The 21242-nt window shown below is 41.2% G+C and overlaps 1 protein-coding gene across 2 annotated transcripts in view; it reads right to left on the bottom strand.

Moving 5' to 3' along the window:
- The window catches only part of RASA3 (RAS p21 protein activator 3), a 134131-nt gene that overhangs the window by 19646 nt on the left and 93243 nt on the right, over positions 1–21242 (bottom strand). For both annotated transcript variants that reach the window (XM_065651437.1, XM_065651442.1), the window contains exons 6-12: positions 15042–15122; positions 12335–12407; positions 7975–8054; positions 3887–3991; positions 3228–3384; positions 2209–2357; positions 112–226 (exon numbers count right to left, since the gene is read on the bottom strand). In XM_065651437.1, the coding sequence (XP_065507509.1) occupies positions 112–226; positions 2209–2357; positions 3228–3384; positions 3887–3991; positions 7975–8054; positions 12335–12407; positions 15042–15122 (760 nt within the window). The remainder of the gene's footprint in view (positions 1–111; positions 227–2208; positions 2358–3227; positions 3385–3886; positions 3992–7974; positions 8055–12334; positions 12408–15041; positions 15123–21242) is intronic.

The raw sequence follows: 21242 nt of genomic DNA, 5'->3' as shown, positions 1-21242 counted from the left end.
AGCATCGTTCCTACAAAGTCATCTTAAAATGGGAGGGAATAAACAGTATCTGCTCCCTGAAGGCCTTTTACAGTGACATTTTATCAAATAAACAGTCTAAACTGCTCTTACCTCATCTATAATTGGCTTTAGTGTAACTTGCAGATAATGCATCCCTGCCAGTTTCATTGTCTCGTCAATGCACTTGGAAGTTAATGAGTTTCCTCTGAAAATGGTGTTTGGATCTCTAGAAGTGAACAATTTTCTGCAATTTAGTGTCATGGTAATAAACTACTAATATACGGAAATAAAAGAAGCGGTGAAAGCTGACGGAAATCTGCGTTTGAATGCACAAACAAAAACTCCCTCCGACACCAGCCTGCCATTAAATGCAGTCATGTAGCATTTAGCGCACTTCTAGGTTAAAACAGAAAAGCAGTAGTCACGGGAAATCCAGAGGGATTACAGATTTTCTTCCTTGCATTAGCGCAGGGTGCTCAGTGCGCCATCTAAACACGCAGGCTCAAATCAAAGGAGTTTACAATATAAACGAGGTAAAACGCACCCGCTTTCATGTGCTACTGAACAGCCTTAATTTGAGTAAGGGAAGGAGGCAGTGATTTCAGTCTCACAACACTGGACATTACGTGTGACCTACTACCTTCTCCTGCAAAGTGAGTACTTGTAAGCTGGGAGAGGGATGAAAACACCAGCTCCAGTGGCAGCGCCATCTTTTCTGAGTGCCTCACAGCACCGTTCTGTGATAACACTATGAAACACAGCGCAGATCCCAATTCTGCCCTGAGAACTGTGTGACAGCTGATGCCACACAGACTCTCATGTTTTTCTGAAAGGGCACTTGCAGATAATTCTTCTTGTACTAGACATACGACCACTGTGATTTCTTAAGCATTAGCTAGCTGGCCTATTGCATACTTTTTGGTATTACTTCCATTTTGAGAATGCAAGTAATTTCATACTCATTTTGTACCTGCATTTCCTTCTATAGCAATTTACATTACATAGAGAGGTACATAATTAACGATCTCACCTACAACCATATGGTCAAAACCTGCGCCTACTGACAGCAGATCAAACTTGGATATGAAGTTATTTTCTTGTTCCTGTAGACACACCAATGTCTTTTCTGTTGTTTATAGCTTACTACAGTTGTACCCACTTACAAACAGGGAATAACAGGATGAATTACTTTTCTGGATTAATAATTTTGTTTCCTAAAAAAAGTAAGCTCACTGCCTGTTACAAATGCGAGAAAGCCCTGAAAACAAACACCTTCTTTGCTGTTTCATCACAGGAACATGACTGACTGGGGAGCAGCAAATTTCTTCATACTGCAGTAACCAAGCTGTTTCAGCCAACCTGCAGCACAGAAAAAATACACCTACCTACAGGAAGGAAAACACTCTCTCCCTCAGACACTCTGAAAAAGCCAGCCCACACAAAGGCTTAATTTTGTACTGAAGAAGCTGTTCCTTTAGAGTCAGTATCTGTCATTCCCCCTGACTCCCAACTGTCTCTTTTACTGTCAGTCAAGAGCATGACTACGTCAGCACAGGCTTGTGGCAAAAAATGTTCTTTAGGACCTGCCTGGTGTGAATAGTAGAACTTACACTACTAAACTGTCAGCACACCAGAAAGTCAAACAAGGGACTTATAAGAAGTCAGAAAAAAGATTTTGTTTTCTGTTATCCACTGCCAGATCCACTCCCACCTTGTTCTTCAGCCCTCTGATTGGAAACATTAGACACACAGTTTGCCTTAAATATTCATGACCAGGAAGAAACTTGCTCTTTGTTTTGACCAAATTCAATAAACTTTCTTACTCAGCACTAAATGATTTAATAGGATACTATAAACCTGAAATGATTTCATATGAACAGCTGAAGGTAATGTAGGATTTCACAGTTATCATCAAATATAATTAAGATTGAGAAGACTGAAAATCCCTTTTCTCTGACCTTACAACAGTCTTGCAAGTAGACTTCGCAAAACATGATGGAAATCCCTCCTAAAATCAAACTCACCAGATCTTCAGAGCAGTGAATGTGTTTAAAAAGAACTCTGCCACTCAGCTGGGAGGAACAGGAACAACTCCAACTGTTTTATTTGAAATTACAGAGTTCTAGTTCTAGAAACTGATTGGAAGATCCTAACTCTAACCAGCGCAGAGTAGGTACGTTTGACAGCAATTTGTTTTATGGTACTTACTGAGTTCTCTTCACTTCAGCATTCGCAATGGCACTTATGAAAGGCACAATTTTGCCATAGTGTAAGAAAAGCCTGACAAGAGGTATGGCTGCTTCCTGTTTTTCTCTGCAAACTTCACCCAAAATGTGTGCAGCTGATGCTGAAACAGGCTGAACAGTGGAAAAGAAAGAAAAAACTTTGAGTGATCTTTCCAGAACGAGCATCCTTTCTTTCTTTTCCCACTAGCTCCTTAATGCAGAACCCCGCACAACAATTGCAATGGCCAGTTCCCCAAACATGCCTCTACATAACATGGGTGGGCTTTACATTCCAGTTTTTGTTGGCTCTAAGTTCTGATCACAAGAGGGCAGCAATTCAAAAACTATTACAGGACAGTCTCCTTTTTCTCCCCATTTTTAATAGCTGTCTTTTCACTGAAAGTCACTGTTGCCTGGGAAGCAACTGAAGAGGAAGAACTCTAACCCTTCTCAATTTCAAGCCATAGTAAGTACAGAACCCAGTTCTTGTACTGAAAAAATAACAGCACTGTTACAACTGCCAAAAGTATACACAGTGGCACACATGGTCCAACCCTCTGACATTTCAGGATTAGTTCTTGGTTTGGGTTTGGTGTTGGTTTTTTTCTTCTTCTCTTTTCTTGTTTTATTTTTTTTTTAATTATGCAATTAAACCTGTTCCTCTCCAGTAAAGGAAAACCGATTGATCTAACTGAAATTTACTTTGCATTTTCACATGTAAAATTAGAAAGCCACGGAGAATATGCTGCTGCAAAAACCACTGGTGTTCCTGGGTGTGCCTTCACCCACCATACTGCATGCAGATAAAGATCTTCTCTGCAGGGACTGAAAACAAGCACCAGGGATATGCTGAGCTTAACAAGGCGCTCAGGTCTGAAAAGGAAGAAGCTGAAGCCTCTGGTAAATACACAACTATGGTGTCAGCAAGATAGTGACAAACATTCAGAGAGACCCCTGTGAGGATGATTTTCAGGTAAACAACAAACAGTGCAAGCAAATTACCTCCACATCTGCAGATTTTAGCAGGAGGTCTCTAAGTGGGCTGTAATAGTCTGAGGAAAAAACATGATCCTCAGTGTAAACCACATTTAACCTTAAGGAACCGAGGTCATCAGGTTTCAGTGACTTGTTACCATTATCTCTGGGCTGCAGGAAGTACCTGATATGCAAAAAATAAGATAGAAAGTTTGTGCTGAAACACGAGATTATCTCAGGCTATACATGACCTTATATAAATTGTCTAGATATACATAATATTTATATATGTATCCAATTCTCCAGAGTTCTGAATCAGACTTTTTAATTAAGTTTGGCAGTTTATTTTGCACCAATGCAACATGGGAAGTTTTGATCACAAAGATTTATGTAGATATGATTAAAAACCCACATACTAAAACTATGGCACTGCTGATGAACTGCAGTAAATAATATCATAAAGCCAATGTATTTGAACTCCCACATGCAATACAGAGGCAGACTGAAATCTCTAATCACATTATCAAAACTTCTTGTTCTTACATTTGCTAAGATTACTTTGGCTTGCTTACAAAAAGGATACAAATTAAATCCATTTAAACTTTATCACATAGCAGTAATTACTCCTAAGTCTTCACAGCACACATATGTTTGTACTTATTCTCTCAAAGTAAAATGTCAAATACCATGCTTCATAAGAACTAGACTGTCGAAGAAATTTCAAAGGGAGTCTCAGTTCTCCTAGAAACTCATCTCCAAACTTCAAGTTACTGGCATTCCAAAGATCAACTCTGTAATAAAAACAAATAATTTTAAAAGAACCATTAATAAAATAAAAAATTGAAAACGAATAATCACAACCTTGTTTTCAATTTTGTTGTTTACTTCTCCTCAGGCCTATGAGTTAGAAAGGCTTGCAACTGTACTGCAATGGTTTTCAAACAGTAAAGAGACAACTTTACCTTACAGTCCTGGAGCCTTGCAATTCACCTCCATGACACAACAGTGAAAAAAGTATCTAGACTGCGTTTCCCTCATCTGCACTGTTTCCACTGTCCATACTGATAAAGATTCAGGGGGCTGTTTGGCTATCTCAGATAACAGAAGAACACAGGTGAAATGGACACCGGGGAAAAAGGTGTAGAGATATTTAAGGACTTCATACTGTCAGTCCCAGCCTAATTCAGGATTACTAGCAGCTAAGCAGCAGCTTTACAGAGTCAGGCTGAATGTCTACACAGTCCTTCCCAGTGCTGGAGCTCCTGGGAAGACTCTGTCAAGCTTACAAATTTGTTGTGCCTATACTAGTTCTGTAGAGTTTTACCTCATGACAGTTTCACCAGTCTGTATAATCGGTGTATTGACTGAAGCCTACACAATTTTTGGCACTTGCTCCAGCACATTTGGGAAGCTCTGATATGTATCTCTTGATGATGCTTCCTTCCCTTTCACTTGCTCTTTAACATCAGGATGTAAAACAACTGCACTGAGATTCAAAGTAGAAGTACTGGCGTGTAACCTGGCATTCATAGAAAAATGCTACAATACCCACCTTGTAGCAAGGGTTTCAAAGTCCAGGGTAGTTGTTTCTGCACATATTTTAAGGTTTCCTCTGAGAAGGATTTTTATTTTAAAAACAAGCTCAGCTGAGAATTTTGCAGCTAAATGGCAGTCTGAAATGGGCCTTAAGCTTTGGGAAAAAAATATATATATGGGAAAAATACAGGTTTTCAAATAATGAAGATTTTTAGAAGAGCAACTCTAATTCGGATAAGGTGCGAAGTCATTCAGTTATGGATGTATTTACACAAGCTTTCTAGTCTCAAGCAAGTCACAGTAGGCTTGTCAAGGAACGGATGATGACAGTCCTGCTAAAGGCTTATCCGACCTTACACAAGTGCAGAGGATGCCACTTTTAAATCCTCTGAGCCTTGTATCTCTCAGCAGCATCTCATGCACCAAGTTTCATACAGTAGACATACCATCAACTCACATTGCATGCCTGCTGGGTTAAGTTCTTCAAACTCTGGTATTTTGACAGTATTTCTACAGGGCAAGAATTCCCCAAAAGGAAAAAACTTCTTCAAAAATTCAACCTCCTCTCCACTTTCTCCCTGTTTGGTTACTATCTTGCTAACTAATTCAGATGGCTAAAAGCAGCTTCAGAAGCAGAGGAATCTTTTGAGAAGTTTATTTATACATAGTCAAACTTAATATTTACCAAGTATTTACAGGCTACTTGTTTATTTACAGGCCACTGCTTTATCCAAATTCTTTCAAGATGCCTGCTGGCAATAGCACTTTCAAACAAGCAGCCAAAGGGTGCTCCCCCACAGCAACTTGTTACGGGAGGGAAAAAGAAAAAAACAACAACAAAAAAACAATGCAAAGGTCCTGTAGGAGAGGAATTAACAACTTAAAGTAGATCTCACACTACACAGGAAGCAAAGCAGGCATGCAAATTCTGAAATTGTTTTGTGCGCTTGGAGTACAAAGCATAAGCAGCATTTAAAGAATCATAACATATAGATCTCAGAATCTAAAAACATAACTGTTTCCCAAGATTTTTAGAAGGCAGAATTATGGCAACTGTTATTCTAAAGCTGTTCAGATTGTAGTCACAGAAAGAAAACAGCAGAGAGAGGGAGGAGAAACAATTCATTTCACCAGAACATCTGGTCCCTCAGTGCTGATATGCCGGCCTGCAACTTCCTACACCCACTCAAAAAGCAAAACTTTCATAGCTTCAGAGAAAAACCATGAGAGACTAAGGCTCCTCTGTACCCTGTGGAATGGTATTTTCTCAGGAGAGAAAAAGTAAACAAACCCCCAAACCCATAAATCGTATGATCCGTTCAGAGGGCATGGGGGCAACCTAACTCTGACTAAACAGACTGGAGGAAGTGAGCGGGGGTGGAAGGGGAACCTGAGATGGAAACAAAACCACTCTGTCCTAGAGGGGACAAAACCTCTGAACAAAGAGTTTGCCCAACCAAGACTAACACTTTATCTGCTTTTGTCTACTATTTAAGTGCTTAATCTTTTCCCAACTATTTTGTAAGCCTCCTCACAAACTATTCATCTTTATCACGCTGGGATGTGTTGGTTTTAAGGAATTAAAGACTTTTATAAGCTCAGCTCCACATAAATTATCATTGCAGACAGCCATTTGTCCAGAAAATGTACTAAGTAAAACAACTGTATAATTCCATTTAGTCTAATAGTACAAGATAAGAATTAATTGAAATATTAAGCTATGGGTAACCACTGTCCAGCAATGTGTAGGTTTCCATTCTAGAATCAAAAAACTATCAGAGAATCCCAGCTTTCATTTAAAACCAGTGCATGGCTGGGCATCATGGTTAGAATGACCAGGCCAGCACTTCCAAGACACTGTTCAGTTGCCCACTCCATCACATCCATCCCCATGGATACAGGACATGTTACTTCATACTTGTCTTCCGCATGCAAAGGTTTGCAGAAATATAGTCTGGTGCTGGGACTAGGTCACCTGCTGTGCTGCCAACACCGACACCACCAAAGCAGCATGGCACTGAACCTGCTCTCTCCTGTCCATCAGCCGAAACCAGCTACCTTTACACTGCCTGACACAGATGTTCTCACAGAAACAGTAGAGCTCTTTCCTCCCTCATGTATGAATGGTTTCCCTTTCCTGCCTCACAAAGGCACGGAAACACAAATCCATTTGATGATCTTGTAGCGCTGTGACACACTAGCAGGCTGCATGAACCAGCAGCGGACTGTCAGATTAGAACAGCCCCCATCCATTCCTTTTTGTGCATAGATGCGTCTTGCTTGCTGGGAATAAATACTGATCCCCCTTCCTGGTCTCCCCTCCTTGCCTTATAGCCAATTGTGCTTCTGAAGGGAATGTTTGGGGAGATAAGCCTTGACCACCTTCCTAGTGGGAATTCGTGGGGAGGGAGAGGTTGTCACCATTCTCCTTCCATCTTTCTTCCTCCAAATCCTAGCATAAAGGAGATGGGAATTTCTCACCACCTAGTGCAGGTAGAACAGGCTGCAGTGCATCCAGATCAGCCTCTAACTGTATGTGATGCTACGTGTATGATACCTTCAGGTTTTGCACCTCCTGTTGTTTCCTGTCCGCTCTTTCTATTCACTTGTCGCCACAGACACGGTTGACAGGCCTCGGCAGGTTCTAAACCAGTACTAAGTGGGTGGCAGGGGGTCGGGTGGGGTTGTTTTGTTTTTGAAATCAGAGTTGCCTCTTTCCTGTGCAGTGGATTTCACATGTATCCTACCCAGCCTTGCAAGAAGGGGTTAAAGTCTGGTAGGCAAAAGAGAAGAGAAACTACCTCTGCCCCAGAGAAACTCTGAGCTTGAGAGTTTCCTTTCAGGGAAGAAGGACCTTATATGGGTTGCTAAAATTAAGCGATAAAAGAAAACAGACCCTTTAACGAGAATATCACAGAGCTTCTAGGCTCTCTTGGGAAACTGAGGGAGGAAGGGGGAGCCCAGACATAAAAGGCTGTGCTTAATGACAACTGCACATTAGTCTACACACAGTGTATATAGGATACCAAGGAAAATAATGAAGATTTCTCCTGCTGAGCAACTGTCACATTCGCATAAATCTACAGGTCAGGGGAAGTAAAGGAGCATACAGATACAACAAAGACTCATCTTGATATATGAACATTAAAACCATGCTTGCCACTTCAAAAACTGAGTCTACTACAAAGTTACACAACTTTGGAAGACAGGTGTATTAATACAAAGTGGTTTATGTTACCTAATCTCCATTTTGTCAACTTCATCAACATCTTCAATATCAAAATGGGATTTCTTGTTGCAGCTACTGGGTCTTGTAACCTAATAAAAAGGAGAAAACTTTAACAAATTGATCTAAACGTGTTCCTATCTTACTTGTACAAAGCCCTGGAAGATCAGAGTCTTATACTACCAGCAGTAATTTCAGTCCTGATTCTGAAAACATCCATGTACGTGAATAAACATGTTGGCTAAACACATTCCTCACTATACAAAAGTGGTGATTACAGAATCATAACCAAGAGTAACTAGATACTCTACAGTTTCTTTACAGAGAAAGGATGTCTTTAATATTACTACAGTATTTTGAGTTTACATTGACAAAAGAAAAAACACAGAAAGGAATACCACTTTTATAATCCATCTAGCGAAATAAAAGGGCAATTAATAATTAAGTTTTAAATACAGCTGTACAACAGATGTCCTGAGGCACTCTGAAGAGGGGAAAACAAAATAAAATCACCCTTATAAACATTTTACAGTGGATTTAAATAAAAGTGGGAAGTTCTGCCTGTCCTGATATCCTGGAAGTCAATTTATCATGCTCATACAAAATGCATCAAGCAGATCAATTGCCCAAGAGATGCTAGCCTGTGTTATGTATATCAGAATATGGAACCAGGTGCACAGTTCACCAACCCTATTTGCAAGACTGATAAACGGCAAAGCCCAAGCAGAAAATAACAGGAAGACAGCTGTAAGTGTAGAGCATTAGCAAAAAAAAGGTTTTGTACAAACATTTCTTAAAATTGGTTTTCTAGCGTGATTATAAAAAGACTTTGATGGCTGTATTTTTGCATAGTGCGTCAGAAACTTGAGAAAAAGGCTACCCCACCCAGCTGAAACCACAGCAGGAACTGATCAAACGCAAGTGTGTATGATGTGTGGGTTCAGCTCTTGGTTGCACACAGAAGCTGAACTTTATTGTAGGTTTAAATAGGCTTGTGGCTTAATACTTCCCACTCACAAAAACTGGCTCTTATTGTAAACTTGACTTTTTGGTTTTATATTGTACATCAAATGAAGATGGTACAAACAAGGGAGGCAAAGACAGAGCTGCACAAGTAGAGAGGAACCAGAAAAGAACTCAATAAAGCCTTTTTAAAGTGCGTATGTATGAGGCAGGCACCATTTTCAAGGTGATACATAAAAGCTAAAAGGTACTAGCACCACTGGAGCCAAACCCTCTGCGCTATAACTGGATCAAGTGCCCCTGCAAGCCCAAGAGTACGAAGGATTTAAATACAGCCTACAACTTCAGCAGCTCAGCACAAATTTTCTCACCCTATCCTTGCAAGTGTTTTCCCTGTGGCTTCAACAAGTTATCCTACATAACTGCAAAAGACATTTGCTACTACCATAGTGAAGCTAGTGGTGTAATTTTTAATAAGGAAGCAAACTTGTGTTTTATTGTTTGTAACATGAGTTGTTAAAAAAAGTTATAGCATAGGTGTTACTTATGGTACATCACTTTTAAGTAAACAGTTTTCTGAAATTTTGCTGGAGTCTCCATGTACAAGGTCCCGTTCGCCTGTACGACTGCTTAGTGTGCAGATTAATATAGCTCAAGAGTGATATTCTTAACAAGATAGCTGCATGAGGTCCATCTTTCCAAGGATGAAACCAGAGAGAAAGGAACTCCCAGTCCACAGTGCTGCCATGTACCATTTTACAAAAAAGGGGCTACAACTCTGCCATGCTGGTCCCTTTCTTTAGGCAAAGCTGGTGAGTTATCAGCTGCTCAGTTTTTGTCAGCGCACACAGGTTTGCAAACAGGTCCCCAGCACTACCTTGTTCAGTTCCTGTAAGAGGGGCATTTTCCTGTATCTGCATATAGAACTCCGAACTTGCACAGCACCCTGCAGCTGGAGTGGTGGCGAAAATGGCTCCTAACCATCAGGTGCAAGTTTCGCTCACAGCACCCTTTAAATAAGCCCTTAGATATCCCAAACGAATGCTGAGCTATTTTCCATTTAGAAAATTAAATCTATGCGACTTTTTGGTTGCAGTAAGGGAAGCACCCTTCCACTGCCTTTGACAGATCGGCTTCTTCCTTGGAGGCAATTGCTGTGCTAGCGGACTGAAGGAAAGCTGATGAAGCTGTTTGGAAGGAGTAAGTGACACCGCTGTCAACAGTATGAATCTGTGTGGCTCCACAGGAATCAGAGCGCTCCGTTCGCGTGCACCAGCCACATCTCTGCCCGTCTCTCGTTAGTGAATGTGTTTCCCAGTCACAGCAGTTCCACTGAACCTTGTTCCTTGGAGACATTTAGCCTGATATGTACTAACTACTCTCAAAATGACACAAATCTATGATGACTCTGTCTGCACTAAGGGTACATTTATGTTTCAGACTTCTGGCTGATTCAGACATTTCCCGAGCTCTGTTCTTACCCACCCGGAAAACATTTTGCTCTGAGTTAGCAGAACAACTGGGGCCATGGGCTTGAGTTCAGGTTTTGCTTTTGCTGATACTTGTGTGCAACCCAGCTCTCAGCATAAAGGCAAGCTATGCAAGCCTCTAGTCCCCTTCACAACTCCAGCTGGAAGATGCTTTCTGTTTCTCTCCTTCCTCCCCTGATACAACACCATCTGCCAAGTTTGGTGTTTAAATACCAAACGCTCACTGTTTCTGCAGCACACAGAAGGCTGAGGAATCAGACAGGTGAAGTTTCATGGTTTACAGGCTGAATTCCTGGATTAAATCTCGTTAAAAAACTCTCGCTGTCAGATGCCTCCAGAACTGCCTATGTTAAGAACAAGGAAGCCCATTTTAGTTTATTTATATATAGCATCGCTTTTGTGTCACTGCCAAAGGCTGCAGCTCAGGGTCAGGTCACAGACTGAAATCCTGAGCAGCCCCGAGTGAACACAGACACCTCCATGCCATGGGATCTGCCCCCACCAACCATGCCCCTGCAGCACACCCACAGAGTCTCACGGAGTCAAGCAAGCAGGCATGAAGACTCTCTGCTAGCTAAAGTTAAGCCTGCAGTGAAGTTATACCCTAGGAAGAGATGTATTGGATTACCAGAGGAAAGATTACCTTAGATAGCTATCCCAGCCAACCCTCAGGGTGTCCAGCCCTTTGGGCAGTGAGGAAGTGCTCCTGCCAATGAAGAACTTGCTATATCTGCTCCTCAGATCCATGACATCAACGAGAGTACATTTCTGCTGGTATGACCGATTTTAGATTAGTTGGTACAACTGTCAGCTTCTGGGCAAAGACGGTGGTTTGTAGAAGGAGGGGGAAGACAGCAATAAGTCCCTTACTGGCACTGCCAAGAGTGGTATTTGCACTTCAGATCCGCACAGCGCAATGGTGACTGTTTGGCTCCTCTCTCCCCAGCTCTCCTTCCTGATGTGGCTGTCTGTGCCCCTGAGGTGACCTGAGAAACCACATCTCCAGGTGCCATCCCTATGCCAGCAACAACTTCTAATATAAATGTGACCTGAATGATGTGAGCCGTGTGGGCAGAAAGGGCTTTTCAATGATTTGCCAACTGCATTGTACTACTCTGGCTTTTCATGAACTTCCTTATGCCACATTGTCATCATACCATCCTTAAGGTATCTATTGAAATAGAACAGTTAAGTGTAGTTGTGACTAAGAGGTTCAAGAGAAAAAAAAAAGATACACATAGTTTAAAAGACAGAATGAAAAGTTCCAAGAGGTATCCAAATGATAAACACATGCACATATATGTATGGACACACCACAATTACTGCTACTCTTGCCAGAAAGAACCAAAACGAGCACTTTCATGAAAGTTACACTTTGTCTCAACTGGACTTGTTGAAAATTCCCTGTAATAAATAAAGCAGTAGAGGTTTCACCCACTTGGAGGAAAGGCACTGGTATTGCAGCAGACTGGTAGGCAGCCAGAATATCTAGTTTAAATGTATTTTTCCTCTACAGTTTTCAGCATTCCCAGCAGAAAACCTTACTCCCATTGACTGGGAAAGACAGGGTGGAGCAGCTATAAAACCACCAGCTAAAAAAAAAATTATATATTTTTTTTTAAATCCCATTTTTAAGTGGCCTTTTTCAAAACTCTTCTGGGGTGACTCACGATAGAGCGTAAAGCCTGCTGCTCACAAATGCCCACGTTGAAGCTTTTCCTATAGGGCACCTGAGCTAAAGCAACATACCGCTCCCTCAGCAAACAGTCTGATCCTGGGTACTTCTTTCCCCTGCACCGTGCTTTGAACCAGTTTGCAAAGAAGACAGCTGGCGCAGCATGGAGCAGGATGCTGTGCCAAGTGCCAACTATCTACAGTGTAGTATTTCAGCTTATCACCCATTCCTTTGAAATACCAACCTCAAAATAAAACACTTCATCAAAATGTGGATTGTTGGTCTTCTTTTTAACTTTCGTCTTTTTGGCTTCCGATCTGAATTAAGGAAAGAGAGAAAAAGGTAAGAAACAATGTTAGCAGAAGCATCGTCTAAGAACAGAGCCACTGAGGAACAAATAGCCACCCAGTTGATTTATCTGATCAAACTGGAACACCATGTGGCTCCAGCACAGCAGGCACACACAAGTCACACACACTCAAGAGATTCACTGCAAGCCTATTTCTCTAAAGTGGCAGTAATCACAGTTTATTATCCTCTGAAACACAACTCCTTGAACCCCGATTCTGTCACATGCTTGATCCAGCAGAATGTTATATCCGTACAAGGCAACTGGCAAGAATGGAGCTCTGAGCAGCAACATTTGGGCAACGGCCTCAGTCTTGATGTGACTCAAAAATTCCTCATACCCTAAAAGCACAGGAGACAGGAAGACTGGCATAGCTATTTCTGTGTTTTATATTTTATAATCCTGGGCTGAGGAATCAATGAATGCTTTTCGGTGGTGTTAAATAATGAAAAAACCCTTCGAATTATTTTCTCAGTAAGAATATTTATATTGCTGTATTACCACCCTTTTTCCCTGCAGCCCAAACAGCACCTAGTTAATGTTACGTTGTTGAATTATCATGAGTGGTGCAGAACAGAAATCTCTGAAATTTCTACTGCTCTGTAGCAACCAGAGCAGGCAAGAGGCCTGACACAGTTGGGCGCTGCCCACTCACCCTCCACGGGCTGTGCCATCTGCCTGGGCCGGCCTGTCAGAACACCCACATCCGACTGCCTGGCGCTGGGCTGACGCCAGCCGCTGCACTGCACGCAGGCCAGCCAGCAGCTGTTTGATGACTTCCAAACGTTATGAACCTATGCTTGATTTGTTCTTGTTACCTACAAGTGAAGAGCCCTGCGTTGTCCCATGTCACCCATCTTCCCCTACGGCTCTGCGGTAATAAGGCGGCATAGATAAAACAGACGCAGATGGAGAGGCGCATCAGCCATGTGGAAAACTGACCTACTAATCATTTCATCCCAGAATCTATCCCTCATTTCTCATGCAGCAAAGCTGCTTAGATAGCTTGTAATTGCTTCTATGAACCGGGGAATTCTATGTCCTCTTTTACAGAGGTCAAGTAAAGTTGGGTCTCATTCCCAGTGCTGCTACAGGCTTCCTGCATGACTGCAATGGGCCAGCCCACCAGTATAGTGTTTTCTCATATATAATACAGGCCTAGAAACAGTTTTGGTCAGGAAGTCTGATGGCTCTCTAGGTACAAATCACACGAAGAGCAGCACTTTTGTTGATGTTTTTATGCTCGGTACTGCATAAATGCAGCAGAATAAAGCAGCTTTCCTACTCCAAAAGGAGACGCATTGAAAAATCCAGAGGAGAATACTGTACGGATTAAGAATATCCCACTATTCCGAGGAAAGAGCTGAGAGATAAGAGAGACTAATCGCCTCCAGGACGTAGGGCAGATTGCCTATTCCATCTCATCAGTCACACTTGTCAGTCAGCTTCTTTACAGATAAGCGCATCTGGGAGGGGACTGGGAAGCGGAATGTAGAACAGGAGGTGATTAAGGCAAGCACAATTATTGAGCAATTACAAAGGAGTGGATGGGAATAAGCTACATGCTGCTGGCTGGAGATAGGAGGTAAGCCGTCTTCCCACCAAAACCCAGATAGGAATAGGATGCAGCTATGCTCTTTATTCCCAGACTGAGGGGCAGAGGGAAGCAGATAAAGACAGGTAAGTTTGGACACTCAAGGACACAAGGGTTAGTCAAAAAGTCTCCTTACAGTTTCAGTAATAGCCACCCAGTACCAACTGAACAAGTTACAGGCTTTAAAACATCAAAGTGTACAACGCAATTACACAGCTCATTAATGGAGATAAGGCACAATACACCTAGACAGAGCTGAAGAACACAGACCAGTCTCAAAGACTTCTCTGCATGCAAGGTATTTGTCAAGAATGCACTTCATAGTATTTTCAATAAATTGTTGTAAAACTTTACAAATAACCCATGCTACTAAATCTGATTCTTTGAGGTCACAGATGACTGTGGATAAGCAGAAACAAAAACAGTGACATCCAACAGCATGGGAAATTCTTATATTATAACACAACAATTTAATCCCAAATTTTAAGTGAAGAGTATTATATGCAGAATCTCATAACTAAAACCTCTTTCCAAATTTTATCCATGCTATTATGTCCACATCTATCAAATTATAGGACTGAAACACCTAGGGATTTTGAAATACACGTTAATTTGTCACACCTTGAAAGTGAAAATACTCTAAATATTCACATAAAAACGTGCATACGTTGCAAGATGTTGATGTATTCAGCTTCCTCTTCTGCCCCTGCTCAAAATTAGGCAATGAATTTGCTCAATAAGTGGTCTCCAACTGTGAGGTGAGAATATGCACAAATTAAGCCTAACCACAAATTACGTACTTCAGGATATTCAAACTATTCAGACTGAAACAAGCCTCAGATGACTTACTATCATTCAGTAGTTCATACATGCACTCATGAACACTTAACATATTCTAGTGGTGTCTAAATACTCCCATCTGTCCATCGGAGAATGCAGACTTCTAATAGACAAAGGAAACAGAAGCCACCCTTATGAAATGGAAGCTTTTGTTTATGCAATACTTGCCTGGAGGGTCCTGCTAAGGTAACGGTGGCATAGGGATCGCATTGCCCATTCACAATGGGCAGCCCTTGGCATTCTAGAACGCTAGAAAAGAAGAAAACATAGACAAACAAATCAATGAAATGGGAAGAGACTGGAGTGAAAATAAAAGCAATGCATTTTCATCCTGTTCCCTTTTCACGATACTTGACACCAGGGAACTGAAATGTCACTAAGCACAAGCCTTTAATTTATACCTAAACTTGAAAACACATTTTGGTCTTAAATACTAACTTCAATGAGGTCAAAAATACTGTTAAATTACAGAGAAACCTCAACTTGAAGGATTCTTATTTTGCAAGCACAACAACTTAAGTTTCATGAAATAAAAGTCTGCTGTCAAGATGGGAGCTGTCAGCACTTTAAAATTCTGCGACAACTTATTCACCAAAAAAAAGTGCCAGAATTTACTTCTGTAACAAAAGATTAAAAAAACAGACACAGATCCCAGCAGTAGTCAAGCAATTTGTCAGAATCACATTCATGAAGGCCTCAGTGCTTTTGACAAAATTTGGCATGGGCTTATTTGAAAGGGTAGTTAACTACAGACCAGGAGACAGTATGACACAGCCACCTCCATAAAATTTGTAAAGAGCAAAACTGAGGAAATGCATTCAGCAGTTCTGCAATGAAGAAGTCGAAGAGACACCAGAGGGACAAAACAGAACAAACCTGGGTTTGCTGCAAGACATGGTGAGAAATCTGCACTTCCGCACTCTCATTTCAACAACTCTTTGGGGAAGAAAAAAAAAAGGCAACACAACCCCCAAAACAGTGAAAAAATGTTTCATGTTTCACAACTGAGGAGTGTAGCATCAATTGGAAAAAAAGGCAGGCAAGCCAGTTACCAGGACTCTCCCTGCCGAAACAAGTTCTGCTTCCAACAGGTAAGCCTGTTGGGCTAATGTATTTACACTGTTATAACTGGAAAATTTAGGTGAAGACAAGCTCTGAAACTCTTTGGGCAGGTGAAATACCTTGCAGTGTGAAATGTCTTGCACACTTCTGGGTGCTATAAAATCAGCAAGAAAAGTAATACCCATTTTACGGCTTCCAGTGACAGCAACTTTGATACAAAAAAAAAAAAACCACACCACACTAAACACGATAGAGAAAAATTCAGAAACAGATAGTGCTCCACAATTTTATACACAAAGCAACTTATTTGATAATATATGATGTGGACTTCAAATACAGTTTAGCTACAGACTTATTACTCTGCATAAAGAGAGGAAAAAAAATATTCTGCACCAATACAAGAACCATTTTTACACCAGAGGATGCAGGGTATAGGTAGGTTCACAGAGTACACGAAGACTGGTGATCAGACTAAGAGGTCACATGCAGGCAGCTACAGGGATGCATTACATTCATAGCTGGATTTTCACGCCTATGATCCCTTAGAATAAAGGCTAAGTAATTGGCTTAATACAGACAGCCCCCAATAATACACTCACAAGCTTCTCATTTGCATAGTCTCTACATGCATGGAAAAGCATTCGTTTATTGAACTGGGCGAGTCCTCATTGCTGCTTCAGTGCAAAAGAGATTTATGTTCTGTGTTTTGGATACTCAAGTGAAATCACAGATCAAAAACCACAGAGAAAGTTGGGAAAAACTTGGATTGCAAAGGCACTGGGCTGCTTTTATTTCTGGACTTCTATTATTTCACTACAAATTTACCTGCCACACAGACAGAATTTACAAGCCTCCCAGATGCCTCGTTTAGCAGGTGCCTGATATTGCAGAGTGCTGCCACATGAACAACAAAACTCAAGCCGCAAATTCTATCCCAGCACCAGCTGGAAAGGCAAGGTGCAAGCTCCAGTAACCCTCAACATCAAGCAACACACAATATATGCGATTTGGTTGTCTAAACGCACACATCTAGTGTCACTTGAGATGACTTGACAGTTTCTTCCTCGGTCCCTTGCTGCTGCTCCAGAAAGGCAGGAGGTACCCATGGAACACTTATATTTAACAGCTCCATGCCTCTCACGGGTTTCATGAATAGCCTAGATGCCTGTTTTAAAGCAACCAACTCCTACTACACATTCACTCAGCCCACATTACGGAGGTGCAGAATAGGCTTTTTTTGCATGTGTATTAATACAAGTATTCAAAATTGCAAGAAAAATTTTAAAAGGGCAGATGTGAATAGAAATAGCGCTTATGAGGAACTTCACATTGTAGCTTTCTGGCAGAGTAGCTAGCAGTGCAGGAGGAAAAAACCCGTAAGTACCAGCAGAAAGCCTTTAAGAGGCAGGTCCAGCTTGATTTTCTCATGAGTAAAAGACAGACCACTTTCCTTCTAGTGGTCTTTGCACTAATATGACTACATTCACAGCAGAAACACTTTGCCAGTGAACTACAGCATGACTGCTGGTAATTCTTCCAGGACGGTAGGTGTGGTTTGAACACATTCCTGTTTGAACAGAACAACTGCACATCAAGTGTCAGCAACAAACCCCCCCACCTCTTCCACTGCTTCCTTAAGGCAGCCTTTAAGTCCCTTAAAATGAAATAGTAACTCAATGGCTTTATAGCAGTCAGCCAATTTTCTGCTGTTGATGAATGGCTCCCAAGCCAGCTCTCATCCATACAGGAAGAGCTATGTGAAATTTAAACACAGAGAAAGCATGTTCAGAGAGAGTATGATTCCTGTCTTAATAAAAGCGGTTCTTTCAAGAATATGCAGACAATAGAAGGTGATCTCAGACAGCATCATCTACACTTGAGGACATGCAGAGTTTATAAATCACTCCACAATAAAATCAGAGATGAATTTGAATGATGGAAAGTGTGAAGTTATCCACACAAGAAAATATGCACACCCTAACTATACGCATATACAATGACAGGATCTACTCTAGTATTGCCACATCAAAGAATTTTTTTACATTTTTTTTGTGGATAGCCCTCTGTCATTTCACATCAGCCATCAGCAACAGTTAAAAGGACAAACAGTATCATTAGGTGGTCAGAGAAGACACAGCAATGTAAATCATTGGGCACTTGCATATTGAATTGTGTGTGCTCTACAAAACATATAGAGAAGAATAACACGATGAATTTTAATTGCTCATGGCTCTCCCAGGTTTGTACTCTCCAGCTCAGAAAACAGAAGTTATCCATTCACGAACAGCTTACAAAATCATGAATGGTGTGAAGAACATTTCCTCACAAAATAAGAATTAGGGGGCACATAATGAAATTACCAGACAGCAGGTTTAAAATAAACAAAAAGGAAGTACTTTTTAGACACAATATCTAATAAAATTGCGAAACGTATTGCCATGGGACGTTGCAGAGGCCAGAAGAACACAAGGATTCAAACCAGGACTACATGAACTCATGAAGTGTAGGTCTGTAGGCAGCTATTAAAGCTTAATGGTCCAGAAACCTCCTTCAGCTCAGGAAAGTCCAAATTGCTGATCAGGAAGGGTGTAACACTGAAGCAATCATCCCATATTTGAAGTATCACTCACCAGCAAACATCAGAAACAGTACTACGCTAGCCTAGAGGGGCATTTAACACAGCAGGATAGTTTTTATGTTCTCTGGGGAAAAAAAGCAAAAACAAAACAAAAAACCACACCGAAATACACAGATGTCCTCATACAGTCACGATGACTTAAGAGTAAGGCATTTCTTTGTGTGCACTTGGAATACAAAAAGCAAAAGCAACCTTGAAAAAACCAAAATGTGCGAAAACAGGAAACAGACCCCAACATAAACAATATCCCAAGCCTTTCAGGTAATTTAAAAGCAGTTATTGTTTAAGGATGTTGGAGAAAGAATACAAAAGACTGAAGACTTAGGATTTTGAGGAAGGAAGGCTATGTCCGGAGAGAGGCTCATTCTGGTTCTTATATCTTACTGAGCATTGTAGGGAGAGACAATAAAATTCAACAAGGCACAGGTCTGGTTGACTCACTCTAGTATCCCCTCATTAGCTACAGGAAACTCAGATCCTAGAGCTGCTTTCGTTACGGCCACTTTCTTCAGTCATGTGCAAGTTAGCAGGTAAGTTAACACTCCTCCCAACCTGGTACCAAAATATGGGCTTTAATTGGCAAGCAGGAAAAGAGCTAGAACAAGATGATAGCTACTCAGAGATACAAAAAAATGGAGCCTCAGTTCTGCCACATGGATATCATATTATTAAGAGTGACAGTTCATATCTGGATTAGATGAAAAAACATATGGAAATAAATGTATAATAAAGGTACAATCTCAGGGAAGGGAGGTGGGGGGCCATGCTGGGAAGCAGTGAACAGAGCCAGTAAAAATGAAGTGCCTTTGCTCTAATTATCTGTGGAATTAATAAATATATGCATCCTAGGATAATGAAAAAAAGCCTAGGCAATCAAGATTATTCAAGAATTACAAGTCAACTCATCAGGCTCCAGAGGAAGAACGTCTGGTGGCTGCTAGAAACTTTTCTGCCCAACTGATAGTTTCTGATCATGAGCTGCCTCAAGCCCAGCTGGGGCAGGGTGAGCCATCCCTCCCAGTTAGCCTGGCTGGGCTGGGCTAAGGTTAGTGCTGGGTCATATGGGAAAACTCTCAATGCAGCTGCCTCACTATATTTTGCTTGTGGTTTATAAAATTAACAGGTTTCAAGGAACAAGATATTTCAGTTTTCGATGTGGTTCATGACCAAACCTTCGCATGAGTAAATAAGCTATGGAAAATTCCCAGAGGGTAAAAAGAAAACCTCAAACCCAAACACACCATGAGCATGCCCTCTTGCCTTTAAATTACATGATTACAGAAGTTGAGAGGGAGATAGATGGAGAAGGTTTTGAAAAAAAGACAACGGTTTTTCAACAAAGACTAAGCAGCTCACATCTGACAGCTCAGGCATTCCCTCTGCCTTGGGGCTGCCGACCAAGAGGTGGAGGCTGTAGTCGCTCACAGAGCCCCTGCACAATCATACTCAAAACCAGGCTTAACACAGGCAAGCAACATCAGGATGATCCAAGCCTGTGGGTGTTCCACACCCTTCCCTTCGAATCGGAAAAATTATTTTAAAATGATAGGCTCTCTGATTAGTTCAGGATGCACATGTGTCATCGGCATCCTTGCACACCAGAATGGACAACCAGTGCAAAAACAGACACCGAGAAAAGAAACCAGAAAGGACATGGCTGTTCTTAAAACACAGATTAATATTTACTGTTCTTTCAGACTAAATCACTTCCAGTATACCTAGTCAGGCTCAGTTCTTCCCTCAGTTTCAACCTAGCGTAGGGGAAGAGCACACTGTTCCCTTCCTCTTTTCTCAAATCAGAATGTTTTCTCACTGTGATTCCTCAACAGAAAATAAATACATCTCTTTTTCTACACAATCTTGCTTTCTATCACTGTACGTATTCCACGCGTTTTAATTGCTTTCACATACATACTGGGTTCCTGGGATCAATCTTAATGGTTGGCAAGTTTACTGATGTATCATATGAACCTTCTGTTTCAAAGCAAGCCTCTACTTGCTCCACCTCTTTTTTGTTTCCTAATCTTGAGGTTGTGTCCCATCTCATATGCATATTTTTTGGCTGTGTTTGGGTTCTTCTCTGCATTATTTCAAAGACAAGAGACTTCCTCCTCCTTGGTTGCTCTAGTGATCTAATTATTACTTGAACACTCAGTACTTTGTGTGGTAAGCCTGACCAGAGAGAGAAGTATCAAGTTAAAAGCAAACTTGGTGGCAGATTTGTCAGAACTGTCATCACAACAATGCATCTTTGACTTACGCTAAGTACTTGTTTGGTAAGGTACATTTCCCAGCACTGGGTATGCGAGTCTCTCTGGATCTCTCTTTTTTTGTTTTCTACTGACTATAGGATCATCTTGTAACATATATGCTATCCTGAGTACATTGTCTAGCGGGAGTAACAGAGCACCTCTGAATACTCCCCCTTTGTGAATGGTGTTCTCAGGGCACATAAAACAGGCTATTAATCTTTAACTCCATAACAGAGTAGTCCAGTCTTTTTGTTTAGTCTGACAGTAAAGAAGTGGCGCTTCCCTTTTCCTTGCCACATTCAGTTCATTCTTGAATGTCCTTTTCTTTCAGTACAGCCTTCCATCCATGACCCGAGCTCCTTACTCAGTCTCAAGTGGTTTAAGAGAAACTTTGAGGTAATACTGCATGACAGACTT

This window comes from Caloenas nicobarica, chromosome 1 (genome assembly GCF_036013445.1).
Source record: "Caloenas nicobarica isolate bCalNic1 chromosome 1, bCalNic1.hap1, whole genome shotgun sequence".
Taxonomy (NCBI): Eukaryota; Metazoa; Chordata; class Aves; order Columbiformes; family Columbidae; genus Caloenas; species Caloenas nicobarica.
Note: the sequence above shows the minus strand (reverse complement) of the source record. Positions and strands in the feature narration are given on the sequence as shown.